Source organism: Hylobates moloch, unplaced genomic scaffold, assembly GCF_009828535.3.
Source record: "Hylobates moloch isolate HMO894 unplaced genomic scaffold, HMol_V3 SCAFFOLD_24, whole genome shotgun sequence".
Classification (NCBI taxonomy): Eukaryota; Metazoa; Chordata; class Mammalia; order Primates; family Hylobatidae; genus Hylobates; species Hylobates moloch.
This window is the reverse complement of record NW_026652299.1, coordinates 2,648,064-2,672,580: the sequence shown is the minus strand read 5'-3', so window position 1 is coordinate 2,672,580 and position 24,517 is coordinate 2,648,064. Positions and strand designations below refer to the sequence as shown.

General features: G+C 40.5%; 1 protein-coding gene across 9 annotated transcripts in view; it reads left to right on the top strand.

The window, feature by feature from the left end:
- Window positions 1–24,280, top strand: part of LYPD6B (LY6/PLAUR domain containing 6B) — a 178,295-nt gene extending 154,015 nt beyond the window's left edge. For 6 of the 9 annotated variants that reach the window (XM_058434400.1, XM_032145933.2, XM_032145936.2 and 3 more), the window contains 4 exons: window positions 14,229–14,380; window positions 17,924–18,022; window positions 21,628–21,758; window positions 23,571–23,931. In XM_058434400.1, coding sequence (XP_058290383.1) covers window positions 14,266–14,380; window positions 17,924–18,022; window positions 21,628–21,758; window positions 23,571–23,735 — 510 coding nt within the window. In that variant the 5' untranslated portion in view covers window positions 14,229–14,265 and the 3' untranslated portion in view covers window positions 23,736–23,931. Of the gene's footprint in view, window positions 1–9,544; window positions 9,671–13,890; window positions 14,120–14,228; window positions 14,381–17,923; window positions 18,023–21,627; window positions 21,759–23,570 lie in introns of those variants that run through there. The other 3 variants (XM_032145938.2, XM_032145939.2, XM_032145937.2) reach the window with 3 other exon arrangements.
- Window positions 24,281–24,517: the final 237 nt, after the last annotated feature.

The following is a 24,517-nucleotide window of genomic DNA, read 5'->3' as shown; positions in this document are numbered from 1 at the left end:
CAAATAGAGAAAATAGTATAATAGACCCCAGCTACCCATCATTCAGCCTCAACAATTAGGAATATTTTGCCAATCTTATTTTATCTATTTTCTCACCCATTTTGAGAATGTTTAGACCAAACTCCAGATATATTATTTTCTTTATAAGTGCATCTATATATGTACGAATAACATGTAAGGATGGACTTTTTAGAATATTTCCTCTAAACAATTAAGATAACAATAGTTCCTTAAAAACTTAATTAAATAATGTAAAATTATTTAATAAAATTATTCTTGTTCAAATATTATTTTTGGAAATGTTTATGGCTTTGTTTTTGTGTGTACAGTATGAGGTACGTATCCAACCTTATTTTTTTCCTGGCCACTCAGTTGTCCCAACTCAACTTCTTTAAATATATCCCTACTTTACTAGATTGTGTCTGTGATATAACAAATTCTTATATGTATTTGAGTCTATGTCTGGACCTTCTATTCTGTTTCATTTGTCTGTCTGCTCATATGCTAGTCCTGTCTATACTGTTTTAATTATTGGCGCATTACAGAGTTTTGCTATTAGGACTAGTCATTCTCCAAATGAAATAGTAAATTACCTACTCCAACTCATACTATATAAAAATTGAAGAAAATTATAATTTACAATGCAGCCTTTTCAGGTCAGGGAGAGGCCTGGTGATTTAGAAACTGGCAATAGAGAAATGGGAGTCGAATGTGTGACAGTGGATGTGATCCCTAACGAAAGTACTACTAAAAGCATCCTGCTATTATATAGTTATATATTAGTTATATCCTAATATACCATGAGAAAGTAAATAGTAATAACATAAAAGCCTGAAGCTTGAGGCAGGCAGGAGGAGGAAGAGAAGCCAGCAAAGGAAAAAGGACACTGTTTTGGTGGTTGAATTGGAAATCACCAATCCTGCTTCTTCTTCAGCAAAGTGAGAAAGGTCTAGGGTAGAGATGGCTGAAATATTTGCTTTATGCCATTCTCTGGGGAGCTGCTGAGAGACATGCTGCAGAGAAGCAAGGCCTGGGTAAAATGTGTTAAGGAGGGCTATGCTATCATCCTGCTCCGGGCAGATCACAGGTCTGGACAGGCGGCAACCCTGAACCTCAAGGCTGCCAGTGGGCTGGCTTGTGCCTCTGAAGACATTAGAGCGAACTACACTGTGCGCTTCCCAGGAAGACAGATGAAGATGTATTTTTCTCAGCCTTCTTTCCAGGAGACAGTATTAAATTTACCTAACGACATATTTTTATTGGGAAGAAACTAAGAGAAGTGGCTTCCTTTTTTTTTTTCTTGGATAGTTTGATATTAGCAAAGAAGTGGCTTCTAATACCAACTTATTGTAGGAAAGACATCTCAAGTGTTTAGCAGGGGCAAGTCTTTTTTTTTTTTGAAATGCTCATATCTCCTAGACTCTGTCTACGTTTTCACCAAAGCCCAGAGAATGATGAGATGGTCAAAGCATGGCGAAAGGTGGAGGAATGGCCTGGAATTGGTATATCATGACTTCATTCCCCTGCAGACACCCTTAATTACCCTTGGCACAGCTTGTAACCTCCTCATCCCCAATTTCCTCCTTATACCCTGGAGATGATCACACCACCCTTACCTCACAGGGATGTGGAGAGGATTAATTAGTTTCGGATGGGAAAGTTCTTTGAAGATGAATCATGGGGTATAGTGAATGTGCTAATTTGAGGCCTCTCAGCCCTCAAGTTGGAATAACTGCCCACTGCCCAAATGCAGACACTAAAGGGTAAACGCAAATTGATCTGCCTCAGAGCCAGGGGAGTGGGCTTTGCAAGCTGAAGAGAATGGTGAAGTCAACCTCAATCAAGCATTATTCAATGATTATGTTCCAAGTGTCTATCCTATACAAATTGTAATGGGCAATCTTTGTGGGGGGGGGCTTTTGGGGAGTGTTAAGTGGGGGAGTGATGAGCCCTGAAGTGCATGTGCTGTGCTCGCTGCCGGAGTGATTATTACCCACAGCAGAAGACAGTTGCCAGAGTTGTGAGTCTGTGGACTAGAAGTCATCTTTGCCATCAGTGGATGTGAGCTGGGCATCGGGTACAGTGGGCTCCACATCCCATAGGACACTGTGAACAATTAGGGTCGTCGGTGCTTCCCCAGGCCTCTCACCTTCCAGATGGCCGCCTCACCAAGTACTTTGGCCAGTCTCTCTTAGGCACTTTTAGAGAGAAGAATCTCTGCATTCATTAATAATAAAAAATGAATAAAAAAGAGAAGAATTCTTTTTCTTGGCCTCTTTCAGTTCTGTTGTTACATGCCACTCTTTTAAAGGTACATCCAAGGTGTGCTTTTTTCAAAACACAAGCTAAAATGGGCTATTTTAGGCATTATCAAAGAACACTTTCCCTAGGAGTTTTATGGTCTGGAAATCAGTACAGAATATGAATGAGATCTCAGTGTGCATTTCCAGCTGAACTTCTTTTTTAAACATTTTTTTTCTCTTCGAGGTGACCTTGAGTGAGGGTAGCAGGGAGTAGAAGAGGGGGAAGAGGAAATAAAAAAGAAAGGTGGGTACAAGTAAATTTGGAAGGTGCAGGAAAGGGCTTCCCTGGACACATGAGACTCCTGAGAATGTTATTCCAGCGAGAAGGTCTGGGACTGTGGAAGATGAGAGGCCACCAGAATAATAAGCAGACAGCAGTTCCAGAGTATGTTCTTAATTTAAGTGAGAAGCCTTTTGTCAAGTAAGAATCTAGTGTTGTTTCTTGAAATACTAGATCTTAGAAAGGAAACTATAGGGCCAAGCATCATCACACACATAGAGGATTCCAGTTTTCAGTGAATTTATTATATTCAAATAAACTTACATCTCTGTGTAGATATTGATAGGTATAATAATGCAATAAAAGGGTACAACTCAGAATATAGTATAGCCTCAGTGGGCTTCAGTGCTATATCCGTACCAACATGTGTCCATCTTTCTGAGCCCTTTTATTGAAGTTCAAGAATCTTGCCCATCTCTCTCTGCTTATTTAATGATGTGCTGTAGTGATGGTAGAAGCAGAAAAAGCTAAATTTGGGGGAGGGTGGTGATATTTGTATGAAATTATAAAATATTCTTCAGCTAGCTTTATCTTCTGGTATACTGCTCATTAATATTCTCATTTTCTTACTAATGTCTTTCTTCTTACCCTGATTGGTTTGTAGCATAAATCTAGTTGTTGGTTTCCTATAACTTAATAGATCGTAACAATTGCCCTTACACTTCATAGTAAAGAGGCTACTCTTATTCATTGCAACATTGCCTGTAATACCTCTGCTAAAACAAGCCATAATCCTTTGGTCCAGAGTGGCTCTTTTCCTGGTGTTTCTAGCCTAGATTCAAGGCTCAGTCGGGGTCATGGCAGAAACCAACTGGTATAAACAACCTGGCGTTATTTAAGAGAGTTAATAAAGGGACTGTTTACAATGATGTGGGCCAGATTTAGGGGTAGTAACAGATCCCAGAGTTAGCAGCAGAGAAAATCATTTCTGCTATATTGTATTATAGGCCTAGAAGACAAGAGGAGAATACAGTTACCAGAATCCAGGAGATGATAGCTGCAGAGTTGGCCACCTGCTAGGAGCTGTGGGACATGATGATAACCTGATGGGGAGGGAGTCAGGGGAGTAAATACCCAGTCTCACTGTCTTTCCATCTGCCAATCTACCAGCACCTGCTATTGGCCAAATCAAACCAGCAGCCAGTGGAAAGGGAACTATGTGAGCGTTCTTTAGCTCAGCTTCCCAGAGCACAGTGTAGGGTGGAGAGGGATAGAAGGTGTTTCTGGAGAAGCCAAGAGGGAAGCCAAGCAGAGTTCATTTCCCTTTCACCGACTGGGATAGCTTAGGAAGGTGGTGTGGTTGTAGTGTATTTCAAGCCCCACACAGTGTGTGCTGAATCACAGACGAATGTACTAGGCCATTGTTGAACAGACCTTCAGTTGCTGCAAATGGAGTTCTCATAATTTCCACGTGGGTAACTTAAAAGAGTGTTGTTAAAAGATTGTCACAAAACCTAAAAGATTGTTCACTTAAATGAACAATCAAAATACAAATGGCAATTCTGTTGGTAAAAAAGGTGAAAAGTCATTTTTTAAAAATTTGCAATGTCTGCAAGTGTATGAGGTCTGTGGTCACTTAGAGACCTTCAGCCCATCTCCAAACATGGACTGGGCCTTCTCTGCCCAACCCATTGCTAAGCGAGGAAGGACAGTCTGTGTCCACAAGCAAACGCCAAGCTTTCTTCAAGCTAGAGACTAGCTCATGGGCTGGAGTAGGCATGGAAAGATTTTGTGAATGAAAAATATTTGAACTGGACCTTCAAAGCAGAATGGGAAGTATGACACACACTTGAGGCAATGAAACAATGACACGAGTGAAAGCACAGAGCCTATTGCTTTTTAAAACAAATGCTATGAGAACTACTGTGTGTTATTTATGAGTAAAGGCAAATCATATAGATTTACCAGAAAGCCAATAAATGGAAATGCTCCATTGAGGCCTAAATATTGCTCTCATATGTATGCTAGAGTAGTTTTCTTAAAATTGGTCTTCAGAGGAATTTTACATTCTGCTCTCATATGTGCTCAGATAATCATAGAATTTGAGAGCTAAAAATATGTATATTGAATTTCAGTCTTAAATCTTGTCAGCTGTTGTATGGCCTTAATGATATTGGCCTGTATGATCATCCATAGAGGAACAATAAATCTCTGTATTGAGCTTTCTAATTGATTTAATAATTTGACAAAAATGGAAATAGGTAGGGGCTTATTTTTTATTCTCCTTTAATTTGCACAAAACTCTCTGCAATATAGGTATCTGATATATCTATTTTACTGATAGGGAAACAGTCTCAGAGCAATCCAGTGATCAGCTAGACGCAGTAGATCCTGGACAGAGCTAGAATTTGCCCCCAGGCCTGAGTGCCTCCAAAGGCCGGTTTCTCCCCACTATACTAGGCAGCGTTTACACTTGGCTTTACCCTTGTGGGACCATGAACCGTATCGTGAACCATTTAATGTAGTTTTTCATGTTGCAATTAAAACACTATTTAATGTACATAATTTTTCAGTTTCCTGGGAATATGAAATTATGCACGTATATATCTTTATATATGTACATTTCCTTCTGCTCCAAGTGGTAATAGTGGCAATTTATGGAGCAAGTGACACACTGTAACTTTGTTATATATGCAGAATGCAGAAATTTTTTATTAGGATTGCTTTTATAAGCTTGTCAGCTTCCAGAGAGCTCTTTGAATAATCTGTTCTGGATTTTGTGACTATGCAAAAGTCAGCATGATACTCTTTAGCCATAGCATGCAGTTTATTGTTCGTTTTTAAATGCCCTCCTGTTTCAAAATGATAGATATCTACAAACATGTTCTTTACATGGGTAATATATTTCTAGATGTAGATTCCAGAATAAAGTTGAGTGAGTGGGGGCTTTATAAACAATGGTCAGTGACATTAAACCCTAGGACAGAAGTAAAAAGACAGGACAGATGCATAGTAACAATTCTGCATCATGCAGCTCTCCCAGTTGAAACATAACCATGTGGGTGCTGAAGGCAGTTAGATTATAGGGAATACTGTCTCTTAAACAGAGTTCTAGGGACAGTTTTACAATCTGGCACATAGTGCTTAAGCAACGAATTCATTCAATAAAATATATGTATGACTGTGTATATGCATATACACACATATCCAAACACACATATACAGAGACATTTCTCAAGTGAGAAACACATCTGTATGAAAACTTTATTTTTACGATCATTTTGCTATGTCGACTGAGGCTAAATGAAGTCAAAAAGTGCTAGCCATCACCTTACACAGAGTGACCCTGAATGCTAAATTTCCTCAACTGAGTGCCATGTATTAGAGTGCATTTGTGGCATGATACACTCCTCCACTCAGCCAATGTCGAGTAATGGGCCGTTAGCCAGCTGCCGGACATTTCAGCCTCCCTTTCTCTTAAGAGAACTTTGATTGGTTATTAAAAGAAATGAGTTCAGTAAAGAGAGCAGCTCTCCTACAGAACTTCTGTCCAGCTATATCTTTCTCTCAAGTATAAAGACACTCCTCTCCCATGGAAAAGAAAAACAAATCTTTCATTTATATACCTGATAGCAGACGGGTCTGTATAGAATTACCTTTCAATGTTATGTCTTTGGCTTTTTTAAAGAAATGGCCAGGCTGGGCACGGTGGCTTATGCCTGTAATCCCAAGCACTTTGGGAGACCGAGGCGGGCAGATCACAAGGTCAAGAGATCGAGACCATCCTGGCCAACATGGTGAAACCCCATCTCTACTAAAAATACAAAAATTAGCCGAGCATGGTGGCGCACGCCTATAGTCCCAGCTACTCAGGAGGCTGAGGCAAGAGAATCGCTTGAACCCGGGAGGTGGAGGTTGCAGTGAGCCGAGATTGCACCACTGCACTCAAGCCTGACGACAGAGCGAGAATCTGTCTCAAGAAAAATAAATGGCCAAGTGATGGATGCATCTGGAGGTCCTCAAAACAAATTTCAGGCATTATTCATATGTTGTTTGGCGGCCCCTATATTGTAGCTGGTATGACTCGTTAATTAGAGAATTAAGTATCAGAAGAGTTATCTTTTCTCAAATAATGGGAATCAATGTGTCCCATGTCTCCCCTGGCTTCTAGGAAGTACAGAGCAAAGGGAAATGCACAGCTGAGTGCTTCGTTCATGGAAGGGATTAGGATCTTTACTATCCTCTCATCCAGTATGGGTTTTATTCAGTATTTTGAAGAGCTTTAATGCATACATGACTTGGCATAAGCCTCCTAAAAATCATTTATGGAAGCAAACAGGGTAAAAATTATTCCACCTGTGTGAAGGAGACTCTCAAATGTGATCAACGCACTTATTAGGTTCCTACCATTTGTCCAAATAGTTGGATAAGACATGGCAAACCAATCTTGATTCTTGTTAAAGGGAGTTTCTAATTCCTAAACATCTAAGCTTTTTTTTTTTCCTTTTCTTTTTTGTGAGACAGAGTCTCGCTCTGTCACCCAGGCTAGAGTGCAGTGGCATGACCTCGGCTCACTGCAACCCCCGCCTCCCAGGTTCAAGTGATTCTCCTGCCTCAGCCTCCTGAGTAGCTGGGATTACACGCACATGCCACCAGCCGAGCTAATTTTTGTATTTTTTAAGTAAAGACAGGGTTTCACCATGTTGGTCAGGCTGGTCTTGAACTCTTGATCTCGTGATCTGCCCACCTTGGCCTCCCAAAGTGCTGGGATTACAGGCGTGAGCCACCGCACCTCACTGCTTTTAAATTTTGTCTATGTGGAGCTCTTACCGTGTTACCTTTCTGGTGTCATGAAAGCCGTCTCCAAAAAGGTATAAAATCTTGTCTTTGACAGAAATGTAGTTGAAGAGCTGTTACCTTAGAAGAGTCTTTTAGCTTTTTCTTAAAATTTGAATCACATTTAAAAAGATGTCTTTAAAATTGATTAGACTGTTTCTCCACCCAAATTATACACTTATGGGCCATGTATTAATTCATGATTAGATTTAAAATTGATTTGCATAATGAAATTATTTTAACATCAGTGCTGCTTTAGACAGTCTCCTTGATCAGGTTGCATGTAGTAGAAAAAGCTTCTGTCTTTGGCATTGCAAAATATACAGCTTTATACTTAAAAAATGAGCTACTTATTTCTGGTGAGTTTTCGATCCTGTGCTTGATGAGATTTTTTGTAAGTTTAGATTATTTAAAGCAGTTCAGCAGGAATCTGAAATGTGATGGGACTGCTGTATTACACTTATGACTCTTTATGGAATAACTAGAATTCTTCATTAATCTCTTTCCATAAAAATTATAGACTATTAGAAGTGGAAGGGACCTTGGCAGTCATTCATTCCAACTTTCCCTTGGTTGCAGTAGAGAGAATTTCTAAATCTTAAGAAATCAGTGCACAGAATTCAATCCTGTTGACCAGATTTACTCCAGCCAGTATGCAATGAAGCTGAACATTTATGCCACTTGATCTGATCTCCGTTCTGCTGCTAATGATGTCTAAAGCAAGGGTGAAGGAGGGAGAAACGGGGGAAGCAGGCACCTAAGATTTCTTGAACCCCATCTAAGTGAAATGTATTTTGCTTATGTAATTGTGCTCAATCCACACCACAACTTAGAAGTTTCCTGTGTGACTCTAAGACTCACTTTTCTTACTGGCAAATGGGCACAGTATTTCTTAACTCTGTGGTCACCTGATTGGTAAATGTAGGACCAGAATTTTCTTCTAGGTATTTCTGAACCTAAAGCTCATTGTTATTCCTCCTCTCAAAGATGATTGTATTAATTCTTGTCAGTCACATCTTACCAGTGGCTCATACTGACTTTTGGTCCCAATAATTTTTGAGCGCACAAGGACGGTGTGCTCAGTACAGTACCTGGTACAAATGCATGACTTATAATTGCACTACTTTCAAGATTTGGACAAGCTATAGTGAAGGCTAAGGCTGAATCATGCTTTTATTTTTCCCTATTGAATGTTGTTATCCAAGAGTAAAGTCTGTTGTGCTCTATAGAGAGCTAATCGTCAGATCGAGATGATGGGGCTGATTGTAAGCTCAACTTCTCTCTCCTATTCTGCTTCAGGCACATAGAATGCTAGATTAAATATATTAAAGTTAAAATAATTCATATTTAAACTTGTGGGGGAAAACAACCCTCCATGTACCAGAAAGAGAGCACCTATTGGCAAAGAGAAATTCCAGCCATAGGAATTGGGTTCCCAACGCCCAGGGAGGGTTAGGAACTGAAGCCTCAGTTCCCCTGCAAGGAAGGGAGTGAGCACCTGGTCTTGACTAAGCCCCACCAGTGTTCTTCCTCAATTTAATGGGAACTGAAATATCTCCAGTTGCCAACCTGGCCTAACAGCCAGAAGCAAGTAAACGGTAAACTTTTCTGGCCAATTTCCCTTTGGAAGAGGAGTCTTTTTGTCTATTCCATTCTTGCTGAGTAAAACTTCAGCTCTCATTTTGAATTTCCACTTTGCCTTCTATTCTTTTTACAAGGGAAGCCGGGCCTGTTAAAGATTGTTATTAAAGTGTCTTACTGTGAGATAAGTGGTGCTTGCAGGAAGGTGTGAATGTGAGTGTTGATAGGCATGTTGGACTTAGTAGAGCTGTTCCCCTTACATTATCTATTTCGTTTATTTTATTGGCAGCTGAAGTTGGCCTCGTGCTTGCTGACTCATTTTTAGCAATTGTGCAAGAAATGGCAGCATTTGCCACCTTTGTTTAGTCTCTTCTTTCATCATTTCTTTATCATCTTTGGACACCCTGCCAATTCTTTACTGCCCACAACTTTTGTCTTTCTTACTAGCTAAGGCACTCTTTATAGGTCATAGCTAATGAGGTTGGCTCTGTTCTATAAAGTATCTACTGAGTATCTAGCATGCACTGAGCATGGCCTGGGGAATATAACAAAAAAAATGTGGGTCATTTTCCTACCTCAAAAGAGTTTATGATGTCAAAGATATGCTGCTTCCTGATGACCCCATCAACTTTCTGTCTTTTCCCTGGAAGTGTAAAATGCCACATGTTGGATGGGATGATTATCCGAGCTCAGACTTGGGAAATAGTCATGCTTCTGGACCAAGTGTCAGGTAAGTCCTTGATTCTGGTCAGTAATAGGCCAAAGTCTCAGGTGGGGTTTCCTAAATTTACAAATCTGGCTACCTGCCATTCTCTGGAAGCCTGAGAATTGCCCATCCCTTCTGTATCCCTATAAATATGCCTTGCAGAAATCCCTTCCTTCTGGCAAAGAAGCACTCTGCATTCTGGAGCAAGTATTAATGTATCTTCCGAAGGGAGGACTCATAAAACACAGGAAAGATCAGTACCATGGGTGAGGGATTTCTGACCAGGCCTACTATGTGGGAAAGATGGATGACGATAATAAGCTCTGTATTGGGAAAAATGTTTTGAGCTACCCTTGAAGTCACGATACCTAATATCTATGTGGAACTTTTTCTCTTAGTGTCAAAATATGAAAATGTCTAAGTCACAGGAAGCCAAATTATTATAGCCATATTCTGAAACAGCAAGAAATCGCCCTTAACCATTATGTGGGTCTCTACAATCGATCATGTGGATTCCTTTGAGATACTCCACCCAGAGGGAAAACATGTCTAGACACACAGTTTTGCAAATAACCTGAAGACGCTCATAGGTCACCTGTCTTCGCATATGAAGAAGTAACACTGCTCTATGTGATGGCTTCGGAGAAAATAATCTGAATGGCTTAATCTAATCCATATGAAAGATTTCTCCCCATCTGGAGCAAAATATAAGCTCTATTGTGACCTCGTTCTGCCACAAAGACTGCAATGAAAGCCTACTCAGCAAAGTCTCGGCAGATAATTTTTAGTTCAGAGTCTCTGTGAAATGATTCTGAATGTAAAACAACTGTCAGCTACTATAGTTAGTCATTTACTTTTTCATTATCCTAATGTGTTTGAGTTGTGAAAAATAAAACAGTCATGTTAACACAAACCTACACACTGAAGGATAGATGAGAGAGAGACAGGTGCTCAGGAAGAAGCAGTCGATGGTAATCGATTAGAAAACACGCTCTGGAAATAGAAGACATTTTTATTTAGTACTTTCCTCACTTGACAGGCAAAACTTTGGCAGTTTTGCAGAATTTTGATAGAATAAGTCTCTGCTGTTTTAGTTAAAAATGGAAATGAAAATACATTTTGTCTATATGGAAGCAATCTTTGGTATACTTCTCATTAGTTTTCAAGTTTAGCAGGCTAGGCTGTGCTATGTGGAAGTTTCTTGAGAGGATATTATGTTCTGAGCAGTGTGCTGGGATCATTACATATGTTGCTGCCAAACCACGGTTTCCTCACTTGTACAATGATAATGATACCAGGGTTCCTACAGTGCTATTTTGAAGGATGGAAAAACCAGAAAGAAGCCTAATCCTTGTATTTGTTTTCGATCGGTTGTTTTTAAGTTTATCATTTATTCTTAGAGAGACCTTTGCAGTGTATCTGAATTCCATATTCCTCTATGTTCACTATCATTTGTATCCCTTTATTTCAGGAACTAGAGATAAGGCTAGGAATCTGGGACCAATTACTTGACAGAGAAAAAGCATTCTTGGCATTTTTCACAATTAGGAGGTCTAAATTAAACAATTTCTTGATTTTGCTAGACTCAAAATTCTTGCCATGGCCTGTAAGCATCTGTGTGATCTGGTCCCACCGACTCCCTGACTGTCCAGTCCCCTACTTCTTCATGTTCCAGCCACACTGGCTGCTTTTTTTGAGTTCCCCCCATGAGGCAAGCTTCTTTCCATCTTAGGACCTTGGTCACTTTTCCCTTGATTCTTTGCTTGGCTGATTCTTTCCCATGATTTAACTTACCTGTTCAAATGTCACCTACTCAGAGAGACATACTGGGTCCGTTGTCTGTGTAAAGTAGCACCTTCTATTCACCATCGTCTCACCTTATTGTGTTTCCTTCATGAAACTTATGACTATCTGAAATTATGTTTTGCCCACATGTATTGCCTGTCTTCTCCCTCTAAAATGCAATTTGCATTAGAGTCAAGACCTTGTTGGGGAGTCAGTGATAACAATAACTTGTTATTTATTAGGTATCAATAACAACATGTTGAATAAATGAATGGGCTTTTGTCTCACACTGAGATTACATGAGGAAAACCAAACTTCTTACTTGTGATACCAAACTGGGGATTTGTTCGTAATAGTAAGTGCTTACTTAGTAAAAATTAGCAAAATTCCACACACATAACTAATTTAAGTACTTTACAGGCATTGATTTAATTCCTACAACCCTATGAAGTGGGTATTATTACTCCCATTTTATAGATGCAAAAATTTTGGTACAGGGAAGTTAAGGAACTTGCACCAAATAGCAGTTTTGGATACAGGTATTTGAGCCAATGTTCTTTACTATTGAGTAGAAAGTGCTCAATAAATAGAGCTTTAACCACGTGCTCAGCACATGCACTCAGCTCAACGACTCAGTGCGTGCAAACTATGTGCTTAGCTTCCCTAGGCACTGGGTCGTTCAGTCCTCACTTCAAAACGATGAGGTAAGTACTATCCTATGCTTGTTCTAGAGATGAGGAAGCCAAGGCTTGGAAATCTTCAGCAACTTGTCTAAGGTCCCGTAGTTGCTTAGTAGTGAAAAAGAGATTTGAATGTAGATAACGCGACACTGAAACCTGTATCTTAGGCCTTCTCTCCATATTATAAGAACACCTGAGGATTGCTACTGGAACACAGTCCTTCTGAGACTGTGAAAAAGGGATTAGTCTCCCCCACTCAAAGGGTCTCCACTGGTATAAGGAAGGGTATAATAATGACTGGAAGAGACCAACTCAGAGAAATGAATAGGAGAAGCAGAATCTCTATCAGTACAACCACTTGACTGTAAGGGATAATATTATTTGCTAACTGTCCATTTCTTCAGAAAGAGCATAAGAATAGAATTTAGAAATCCAACAACTGAAAGGTCAATCTTGGTTTCTAAAATGAACCAGGAAAGAATTATATATATTTTTATATATCACTAGGTATGATTATGTACATGAGCTATAATGCAGTGTAGAAAGTTCAGCTATTGTTTTTTGAAACATACTCACAAAAGTTGTTGTTGTTTTATAACTCTGTTGTTGTTTTATAACTCTGAGTACTTTCTTAGCAACTCAGTTCTATCAGTGGCAAACAGCATCAATAGGGATGATAGGATGTTGTGGCTACGTATTGTCCAATAATTTAGTTCCATCCCCATAGGCAGGCCTTATTAGTGACACATGCAAAATCAGTATACCCACAATAAGAGAGGGAAGAAAATTCCTAGAATCTATGCATTATTGCTCTGGCTTCAAACAAAATGTGCATGTGAAGGATTATGCTTGTATATGCAGAGATCAAACTTTTTCCTTTGAAAAATTCCCTAAACCCATTGAAACCAGTTGATTCAGCAAGAAGTTCAGCCAATAGTATTGAACTCTAGTATTCCAGTATTTTCACAGAACTTTTATGATGAGTTCTTTTATGTACACAATCCTATGTGATCCTTTCTGAACCCACATTTGACGCTCACATTTACCTAAATATGTGGGCAGTGTAGGTGTTATTAAGCCACATTACAGATGAGGAAATTGAGGTTAATAGAGATTCAAGAGCTTGCCCAAGGTCAGGCAGCTAATAAATAGCAGAGGCAGCACCTGAACCAAGGTCTTCGGGTTCCCAGTTACATACTTTTTCTGTTGCCCACACCTCCCCCTTGTCAAAGGAAACCTGTCAGTGGTGACATTATGAATTTTCTTGCTACCAGTTCTGCCTCTGGGGGAGTAGAGCCAGGGGGCTTAAGATGTCGTATCTTTTACTCAGTGCTATGTGCCTGTCTGTCATTTCGTTGGGATTTTCCCCTGCCTACTTAAAGTCTATAAATGCGGTGAGTAGTATTTGTGGACCAGGACTAACATTATATGGTTGTCAGCTTTTCAGACAACTTTTATTCTGTTTCCTCTAGAGCCTCCTGGCAGCTTCTTGTGCCCAGGGTGACAGAAACGGGAGGGGCTGGCAGTTCACGATGACTCTTGTCTCTCTTCTCAGTATGGGTGTGCTCTAGGATCTGGCAGAGATTTTATTTCTCAGACTCCTTGTCCTTTCCCCTGCTGTCCTCCTCACTGCTCCCACTTTTATTGTTTCTTCTAGGTTTTGAAAGAGTTGCAAAATTTATCAGATGTAAGTGTTGACTCAAGGAATGGAACTGACAGATAGGTGGTCCAGTGACTTTGGCTCAACATGCCTCAGAACCACGGTTGATTTAAGAAATCCGGTGATTCAGCACAGAGGAAACCAGCTAGCCGCAGGCACTGAGGGAATGGGGTGCAGCCAGGCCAGCTCTGCCTGCTTGTCCTTCCTGAACTCAAAAGGCCATCGAGTGTTCCGCTAAAGCCCACCTGGCTAGTGCAGAGGCCTGACCAGTAGAAGGAGGTCATTACTTACCTTTCATCTGATCAAAAACAATGCAATTTATTCGCAGGCCCTGGCCCTACACAACAGGTAGATGGTTGGATATATTTGGATAACGGAGCTTTCCAAACAGAAGCAAAACACACACCCACTGATGTAAAATATAAAGAAACTGAACCAGTGTGTCTTTTCACCATAGATAGAAGAGTTTGGACCGCCCAGCACACAAGGTCAGCATGCCGCTCCTCTGTCGCGCTCTCGCTATAGCTGTTGTCCAGATCGTTATCTTCTCAGAAAGCTGGGCATTTGCCAAGAACATCAACTTCTATAATGTGAGGCCTCCTCTCGACCGTAAGTAGTGGTGGTTGCCATCCTAGTTCATGGCTGTGGGGCCAGAGTGTTGATATGAAGCCCCCTTTTCCATTTATTGTAACTTCATCTTTCCCAGAACATTTGGTTTATCCCTAGAATAAAACAGAAAGTCTCCATTACTTCTCTGGGTAAGCGTATGGGAAGTGAAATGTTCTCCATTTCCTTAAAATGGTCTGGCTTCCTGCTGAAGTTTTAAAAGCATTCTTGTTTTAAAAAAACTTTTGGAGCACCGTTCCTAATCATGGCATAGTAGAGGGAATTCATTGTTCTTTGTCTGTGTCTTCCCTGGAGAAGGAAATTGGCTGTTGAATGTTTCTGCATAAATGATCTATTAATTCTTTCAAATGGCCATTAACAATTTTGAAAACAGATTTGTATGTTTGAAATTTGGAGGGAAATATCACCTGGATTTTCATTACTACCACGCATAATCACCATTAGCAAAGGTTACATAAGACTCAACTTTTCCACTAATAGTTTAAAGATAGGCAAATATTAGTAACACATACAGGATATATATGTTAATACATTTTACATACATATATCTAGATATGTGTTTGTATACATATGTCATTAACCCTCCTTTCTTTTCAGACAAGTAAAACATCTTTGATATACTTTATTAGAGAGTGATTCTTATAACTAAAAAATTATTTGGTATATATGTGGGTGCCTGTAGTTCCACGCCTGGAAGAGTATCAGAATCATGATGAAAGGATTTTTAACTGCATACCCCTAATCACTTCTCCAGAGATTTAATAGTCAAGAGGGTGAGATGCAGAATATATTTATATCTTTTTTCTCTGCTTTTCTTTTTTAAGAAGCTCACCTGATACTGTTGATACATGGTCGGGTGTGAGAACCCCCTCTTCTTATACTACTCGTAAATGAGATCTATATCATTACTGTTCTTTACTCTGTGCTTTGTTATTTGGGACAGTCATCTCTGTGTGTGTGTGCATATATACACATGTATACTATAGACACGTACATATACTTACATATACTACACATACACACCTTGAACTACCATTATACATTTCTAAATTGGTAATAATTGTATACTGGGCCGGGCGCGGTGGCTCACGCTTGTAATCCCAGCACTTTGGGAGGCCGAGGCAGGCGGATCACGAGGTCAGGAGATCGAGACCACAGTGAAACCCCGTCTCTACTAAAAATACAAAAAAAAAATTAGCCGGGCGTGGTGGTGGGCGCCTGTAGTCCCAGCTACTCGGAGAGGCTGAGGCAGGAGAATGGCGTGAACCCGGGAGGCAGAGCTTGCAGTGAGCCGAGATTGCGCCACTGCACTCCAGCCTGGGCGACAGAGCGAGACTCCATCTCAAAAAAAAAAAAAAAAAAAATTGTATACTGATAGCTGAAAGACATGGCACAGACATCAATTTCATAGACCCTACCTTCTCTACAAATTTTGAAATTTTTAAGCTTAGTACAATTTTATGATGAGAAAAAATCATTTTAAAAAAGAAAAAAAAAGTAATACATGTTCATTATAGAAAATTCCAAAGAGACAGAAAACATATAGAAGAAAATAAAATTAATTCATAACCTCAAGATTCAAAGGAGCTTTTCTTTTGGAATATTTCCTTCCAATATTTTTTCTATGTATGTGTATTTACATATGTGATATACTGAGATCGTACAAATTTAGTTTACACTGTTTTTCCCTCTTTATACATATTTTGTTTTTTTGTTTGTTTGTTTTTGTTGTTTTTTTTTTTTGAGACGGAGTCTCGCTCTGTCGCCCAGGCTGGAGTGCAGTGGCGCAATCTCGGCTCACTGCAAGCTCCGCCTCCCGGGTTCACGCCATTCTCCTGCCTCAGCCTCTCCGAGTAGCTGGGACTACAGGCGCCTGCCACCACGCCCGGCTAATTTTTTGTATTTTTAGTAGAGACAGGGTTTCACCATGGTCTCGATATCCTGACCTCGTGATCCGCCCGCCTCGGCCTCCCAAAGTGCTGGGATTACAAGCGTGAGCCACCGCACCCAGCCTCTTTATACATATTTTGAATATTTTCTAATGTCTTTGAAGATAGTTTAATGTCTTCTACATTTAAAAAATTCATAAGGCTGGTCTGTAGCTTATTTCACTATTCCCCCACACTTTATATCAGAGAGAAAAATAAATCACAAGCAAGCTAAATGTTAAATAATTCTTCACTGAAAATCTTTTTAAATTCACTTTTTCTTCAACTGGCTAATGACCTTAGAATAGATTTCCTGGAATTGGAATTACTAAATCAAAAAGGTTGTGCCAATTTATACTTTAACCATTTACCTACCAGCATTGACTATAAGTATTTTTTAACTGTACTGATTTAATTGGTGAAAATGGATGTCATTATTTATTTTCCTGCTAATACACTTTTGAACATAGGCAAAACTGAAATATATTCTCAGTATTTAACTTCTTGTCCTCCAAACTTTAGCTTTTGATATTTTGTTCTTGTTTTATGCTACCATACATATCTTCCCCTTTATCTGAAATACCCACTGCTTTCTGATTTTCACCCCATCTTCTAGTTATATTACTAAGATGGTTACTGTCTTACTAATAGAATGAAGAGAATGAAACAGTGTCTTTGTCTTAGGAAAATGGGAGAATTGAAAGTTTTACACAGGGTCCTATACCTGGTCTATACAGAAATGTCAAATTATTTTATTTTTTTCTTCTTGTCCACTAAAATTACAAGATACAATGCCCCCCACCCCAAAAAAAAGGCATAAAGACAAGTTGCTCTCGGTCTAGACTACCAGCAACTCAGAAATTCTTCTTTCCATAACAAACTGGCCTAATTATAAGGGCTTAAGAATTACTATCATCCTCATATTAAATGTTATATTCCTGGCCAAGGTCTAATGTTGTGATAATTGGCATATATCAGATGAGATTACTTGTTTGAGGTTAAATGTAGCTGTATGGGAAGTGCATATGGACAGAAACCAGCATGATTTTACGTGCTAGAGACCACAAGGTATTTTCTTGCAACTTCCCATTTAATCCTCATTATACCTCTGCAAGTCACGGGGATCTTCATTATTAATATAAATATTACTATATCTTAGAATTTTAAAAAATGGCACAACTAATCTGTGGGGAGAACAGAATTCAAACTCAGGTTAATCTGACTCCAGTTCTTTTCAGGGATGACACATGTGTTCCAATACCTCTACTGCCCTCATCCACCCCCTCAACCCCTACTTCTTCCCAAATTATAAACGATAATAGAACAATACTATGCATCTTTCAAAGTAGCTGTGGGACCACGTTCATCACTCTATAGTGGCAATTCTTAGAAGACATATTTAAACAAAACGGAATATAGAAAATTCCCCAAAAGCCTGCTGGGTGGGTAAATCTAGCTCTCTAGAAACAGAAATTGTAAGGATGAAAGCTTGTAAGTTTTGTTTCGTCTATTAAAGTTGTTCATTTTGTACCATGTTCGATGTTTGAAATTTTTGTCTTCTGTAACTTACTGTTTCACTTTGCTTTTTTCTTTAAAGCTACACCATTTCCAAATAGCTTCAAGTGCTTTACTTGTGAAAACGCAGGGGATAATTATAACTGCAATCGATGGGCAGAAGACAAATGGTGTCCACAAAGTAAGTGTGCTGAGTTTGGAAGACTTCTGTGATCTCATTTCATTTGAATCTCTCCTGACTTGATGGCGTTCTTTAGGAATCAGATGTATTATTTTTCTGAGACTATCCGGACATCAGACTATATTGAGAGTTCTTGGAAGCTGGTGTCAAAGGCTCAAATTGAAGTTGAGTACCTTAAGGAAGAATTTCATAAATGTTATTTACCAGGGAGAACACATAGACCACAATACTGATTAAGTCATTCTCAGAATTTCAGAAATACTCGATTTTACCTCTAGAAAAGTCATACTTACCATCTCAAAACAAAGGATGATTTCTATACTCTTGAGATACATTGATATTTGGGAAACTCATTCATTCATTTAACAAACTTCCAAGTATCTTTTTAGTTTGTTTAGTTTACTGATATATCCCAGTGCCTAATCCAGTGCCTGGCCCATGTTTACTCAGTAAATATTTGCTGACAGAATGAATGGAAGCCTCTGATTAGATAGTCAGGGAAATCTTCTCTGAGAACTGTACCTTAGAACTGAGACCTGAGTGACAACAGCAAGCTGCCATGTGGAGATCTGTGGGAAGAACATACTGGGAAGAGGGAATCACAAATGCAGAGTTTTCAAGGGTGATAGTTGGCTTGGCCTCTTCAATGAACAGGAAGTAGACTGGCTGCAGAGGCTTAGTGGGAGATGGAGGAAGGATCCAAGAGGGAAGCAAGGGCCAGGACAGGCAGGAGCTTCTTTTTTCGGATAGTTTGGATTTTATTGTAAAGGTGATGAGAAGGCGGTAGGGAGTTTGAAGCTAGGGAATACATAGCAGTTGTGTTCCAAAATGTTGCTCTGGCTGCTGTGTGGAGAACGGAGGGTTGGGGACAAGAGTAGAAGGGAACGCCAAATGAGGACTCTCGTCTTCAGACAGAAGATGAGAATTTGGACTAGGTTGGTAGGAGCAGAGGAGGTGGGGAGGTGAATGATTGAATGCATATGAGCTTGGAAGTAAAGCAGACAGAATGTGCTGATGGATGAATTGAAATGTTAAAACCCTACTTATGAGGAGATCGGGTTGTTCAGATTTTAGGATGTACTGTTTTTCAGGTTTTTTCAGATATAAAAGGCCAAGAAAAAACTTACAGAATTAGAGATAACTAGTTCTGGTCTACTGTTACCATGAATCTTTTGGAAATTCCAATACCACATTATTTATAGCAGCAGCATAGCTTTACCTCTTCCAGTTAAAACCAATGTGTGAAGCCAATAAATACTACACACTGGAGACCTCTACTATGCCTGAGAATCTTATGCCATAAATTAGCACAAATGGCTGTGGCATCCATATGGACAGTGTTTTTTGTTATTTATTTTCAAGAATAATTAATGACCAAAATGTGTTTTTCTTGAGGTTCTTTTACATTTCTGTCAAGGGATTGTCCTTAAGTTGTGTGTGCGCTTATGAGTGTATGTGCATGCATGATTGTATGTATTTGGGGATTTATTTCTACATTTTCAACAGAAATTTATCTTTGTTATTTCAAAGTTTTCAAGGTTTGTTGATGCTTCTCTTTACTAATTTATTTCAGAGAGTATCATCCTTTAACAATTTGCTTTAAGTTGCCTTGAAAACTGGGCAGCAAGGGTTAGAACAGCAGTAAACTGCGGCACTGATGTCCAACCTGGTAGGCCTTATCTTCATGGCTCATGCTGTTGTTTTGAATTGTACCAAAACACTGCTCCTTCTAGGTCTGTGCATACTGCTCCAATTTGTCATTAGTTAACCAAAGCCATCTTAGCATGCAGGCAAAGAAGATGCATGGCTGTTTCTGGGCTTTAGGATTTCTTCTCTGTTGAAACATGGCTGAACCAAAGGAGAAGCTGCAGCTTTCCACCACCAAGAAAACATCAGAGATGGGAAGGGTGGAAGAGAGTCAGCTCTGCCGAGTCCACCTGAGAGGCTGACTCTTAATGGGCTCAATACGGAATGGCCCGGCATTCCAGCATGGCAAGATAGCACATTCTTACTATAGGCCAGGCAGGTCCCAGAGATACTAACCACCTGGAATTCTAATTGAGGGTGTAACTTCTTACTTTTCACTTTGTCATTTCAGGGAGTGAGTGTCAACCATTTCTCGGGGCAAATAGGCCTACGGCTATTGTTCTTTGTCATCTCAGGTTTCCTTTTTACTTTACAGCTTCACTTCTGTGGTCTGTTGGTGTTGTTAAAAGAAGTCTTCTGTGTAACAGGATATGACAAGAATGACATTTCTTGTTTTATTTACCCTGGCTTTTATGCTGACTTTTTAGGGCTGCCTTAGCGTGCGTCCCGTTCTGTATGAACACATGCAGCTACCAATTTTCCATTCTTCTTTGTTTGGAGTAGAAACTGAAATGGTTTCTCCAGAACTTTTAGCGGCTCCCTTTCCTTTTGAATCTGGAAGTCAGCTACTCTTGTAGGGCACTCTAGATTATATCACTGTATTAGTCCTTTCTTGCATTGCTATAAAGAAACACCTAAGACTGGGTCATTTATAAAGAAAAGATATTTAATTAGCTTACGGTTCCGTAGGCTATACGGGAAGCATGAATCTGGCATCTTCTTGGCTTCTGGGGAGGGCTCAGGAAACTTACAATCATGGCAGAAGGCAAAGGGGGGATGAGGCATCTCACATGGTGGTTGCAGGAGCAAGAAAGAGAGGGGGGAGGATTAGAATCAGAATAGAAATTATTAGGTTGGTGCAGCCGGGCACGGTGGCTCACACCTGTAATCCCAGCACTTTGGGAGGCCGAGGCGTGCGGATCACGAGGTCAGGAGATCGAGACCATCCTGGCTAACATGGTGAAACCCCGTCTCTACTAAAAATACGAAAAAAAAAATTAACCAGGGGTGGTGGCGGGCGCCTATAGTCCCAGCTACTCAGGAGGCTGAGGAAGGAGAACGGCGTGAACCCAGGAGGCGGAGCTTGCAGTGAGCCGAGATCGCGCCACTGTACTCCAGCCTGGGGACAGAGCGAGACTCCGTCTCAAAAAAAAAAAAGAGAGAGAGAAATTATTAGGCTGGTGCAAAGTGAATTGCGGGTTTTACAATTTAATAGATGGGTGAAAAAGGTGATTGTGATGTGTAATTCGAAGCACCTGCTTTTCACCCCAGCTCACCACATGGCATATTAGTATATAAGAGAAAAATGATAAATAATGAAACAAGTGTTCTGACCCATTGCGTTTTACCTTCACAATTTTCATTTTATTTTAGATTTCGAGAACGTGCTTCAGAGGGACAGAAAGAGAGGGCCAGAGACAAATATTTTCATATCAAATGAGCAGACCCATGTTTTGATAAAATGCTTGCAGTTTTTCCTCAGCTCTAACTGAAGCCACAGGATGAGCGCCCATTTACGTTCATTTTCAAAACACACACGTGCTTCAGAAGCTGGTGTCTTTTGGAAAATACCATCTAGAAACTTCAGAGTTCACTGCTATGAAATGTCTTGCCTAAAAACCCCAGGCGGGGCCTGAATTTGCGTCCTTTCTGCATTAATTGTTAAGAGATCTCTTTTGTAATATGGATATTGAAATTACCTCGTTTCTCGGTTTTGTTTTTTGTTTCCTCTTGCCTAGATACACAGTACTGTTTGACAGTCCATCACTTCACCAGCCACGGAAGAAGCACATCCATCACCAAAAAGTGCGCCTCCAGAAGCGAATGTCATCTTGTCGGCTGCCACCACAGCCGAGATTCTGAACATACGGTAAGGATCGTGTGTGTGTGTTATTATCTAAACTTTCATGCCAGGAATGTAAGTAGTAGATCAAAGGAGAGGCAGGAAGGACAGTAATATGTTGACCGTGTTTACATTTTGAGGAAAGACTCCATAATAAAATGGAGACCAAAGAACAGTTAGACTTTCTGTCCTTCAACAAGAAGTAATGTTGCTACAAACAAGCGGCATTTCCCAGACTCCAGAGCTAGACCCTAGACCTCAGACTGTGGGTGAATCATGTGCGGCCAACTCTGGTGACCTGAGAGCAAACTGTCCACAAGAAAATGGCAAAGCCTGCTCTGCTCTGTTGATGGCCAGGAGTCACCAAGAACACTGCAAAGGGACACTGGAAGGTGGCAAGAGGACTATGGTGACAGCTTTTATGAAGGAAAACCTTGTCTTATCCACTGCTTCTGCTTAGATGAGGAAGGGAGTCTGAAGGATTAGCCTCAGTTTAATATGATGAACTTCAGGTACCTTTTAGATCAAGTGATTGCTTCACATTCTCATTCTGTCATTCTAAATGAGCATTTCACTCCTTTATACGCCTGGAATTCTGAAATGCTTAAGAAAGAATTACTTGAAAGCATGTTCATTTCATGAGGCTTTAGAATCTGATTTACCCTGTAAGTACAGAAAATGATTCTTTTTTTTTTTTTTTGAGACGGAGTCTTGCTCTGTCGCCCAGGCTGGAGTGCAGTGGCGCGATCTCAGCTCACTGCAAGCTCCGCCTCCCGGGTTCACGCCATTCTCCTGCCTCAGCCTCTCCGGGTAGCTGGGACTACAGGCGCCCGCCACCACGCCCGGCTAATTTTTTGTATTTTTGGTAGAGACGGGGTTTCACCGTGGTCTCGATCTCCTAACCTCGTGATCCGCCCGCCTCGGCCTCCCAAAGTGCTGGGATTACAAGCGTGAGCCACCGCGCCCGGCCCAATGATTCTTATATTAGTGGCTTTTAGCTCTAGCTACACAAGAATCACCTGGGTAGCTTTTACAAGCTCTGCTTGTTGTTGAGAGATGCAGGCCGGCAGGCTCTCCAGACCAGTTGAAATGGAACCTCAGGGTAAGGTCCTGGGTGTCAGGATCTGTTTAAAAAGTTCCCCAAGGTGATTCTGATGTGCAGCCAGGGTTGAGAAACACTGATACGGATGCCTAGAGTTGATGCCTTTATCATACCTAGTCATCCTGGAAGCCTCTATGAATGTCTGGGTTTATCAGGTTGAGGCATTGTACCTGGGACGGTTTGGTATTACCTGAAAACATCCCCTGAAAACACCTGTTAGGGACAAGCCTTTTTATTTTCTTACACCACTCAGCAGCCGTAATTAGTAAACCATTGTTGCTGTAATGATAAGAATCAGGTGTTAGCATAGACAATAGACAGTCATTATTATCCCCTAACAAGTAGCACTGAGAAAGAAAATCAATGACTAATCCAAAAGGTTCCTCGCTTTCATTTTTGTCTGAGTGCTTTCCCTTACAAACCTTTAGAAGATTTGTGGACTCAATCAAGCACTCTTACTCAGTTTCTCTTCCTCTTTGCCTTGCTAATGCTTGGGTTTGATGCAGATAGATCACAGTTAGGATAAAAGACTTTCAGCATGGTTTTTCCCTTCCACTCCACTGGCATTGGTGGTGGAAGGGTATCCAAGAGCCTAGATGACGCAAAATTGGATAACCAGCTCCAATTATTTGTCTTCAGATAGAACCGAAGAAGCCTTTCTTTTATCTTTCTTTCTTTTGCCCCTTCCCTCTTCTTCCTATTATTCACTGTCCCTTCCTCTCTCCTTTTTGTAACAGGAGTGTAGGTCTTGCTGTGAAGGAATGATCTGCAATGTAGAATTACCCACCAATCACACTAATGCAGTGTTTGCCGTAATGCACGCTCAGAGAACATCTGGCGGCAGTGCCCCCACACTCTACCTACCGGTGCTTGCCTGGGTCTTTGTGCTTCCATTGCTGTGATGCCACCATTCCTAGTTTAGAGGCAGAGACCAGCCTCTAAAGCACAAGCCAAAAACTGTGTGAACGGTGAACTTTGGAGTGAAGATCAATCTTGCACTTGGTGAAGAGTGCACATTGGACCTCAAGGCGAAAGCCAGTGGTTTGCTTGGATAAAATGTTCCCGCATGAGGCCACAGGACTGAGGATGGGAATTTGGCAGGGCCTGAGAAGATGGTCTGACTTCCAGGCTTCCTGGTCAAAGAGAGCTACGTTTCGTCAGTTCTGCAGAGAGGATCCTGGCAACTAGTCCCACCTGACTAGGCCTTTAGCTGAAAGGATTTCTTGACCTCCTTGACTGCCTCAGAGGCTGCCAGGTCAAACCCTCTTGTTTATGTGATTAGCTCAGAGCGTCTCTATGAAATCTAACCCTTCCCCTCATGAGAAAGCAGGTTTCCCCACCGACAGTGTAGTCAATGAGAAAGGCAACTGTACGAAGAAAACTGCCAGTTGAACTAATGTGAAATCTATTTGCTAATTGTGGGGGAAAGTAAAGCTTTTAAATGATACAGTGTAAATGCATGCCTGTGTGTTTCTTGACTGATGTGGAGACCTCTGGTGAAACAGTTACCAGGGTCATAAAATAGGTCACTGACATTTGTGTCCATGCACCATTGGTGATATGTGTTAAACTATAAAATTCGATGCTGAAGCTACTTAGCTTTCTTCTTTTTGGGGAGAGATGCATTTTAGGATGCTAATACAAACTTAGTGAGTTGGGAATATCTGGGAAGCCTCCCTGATAA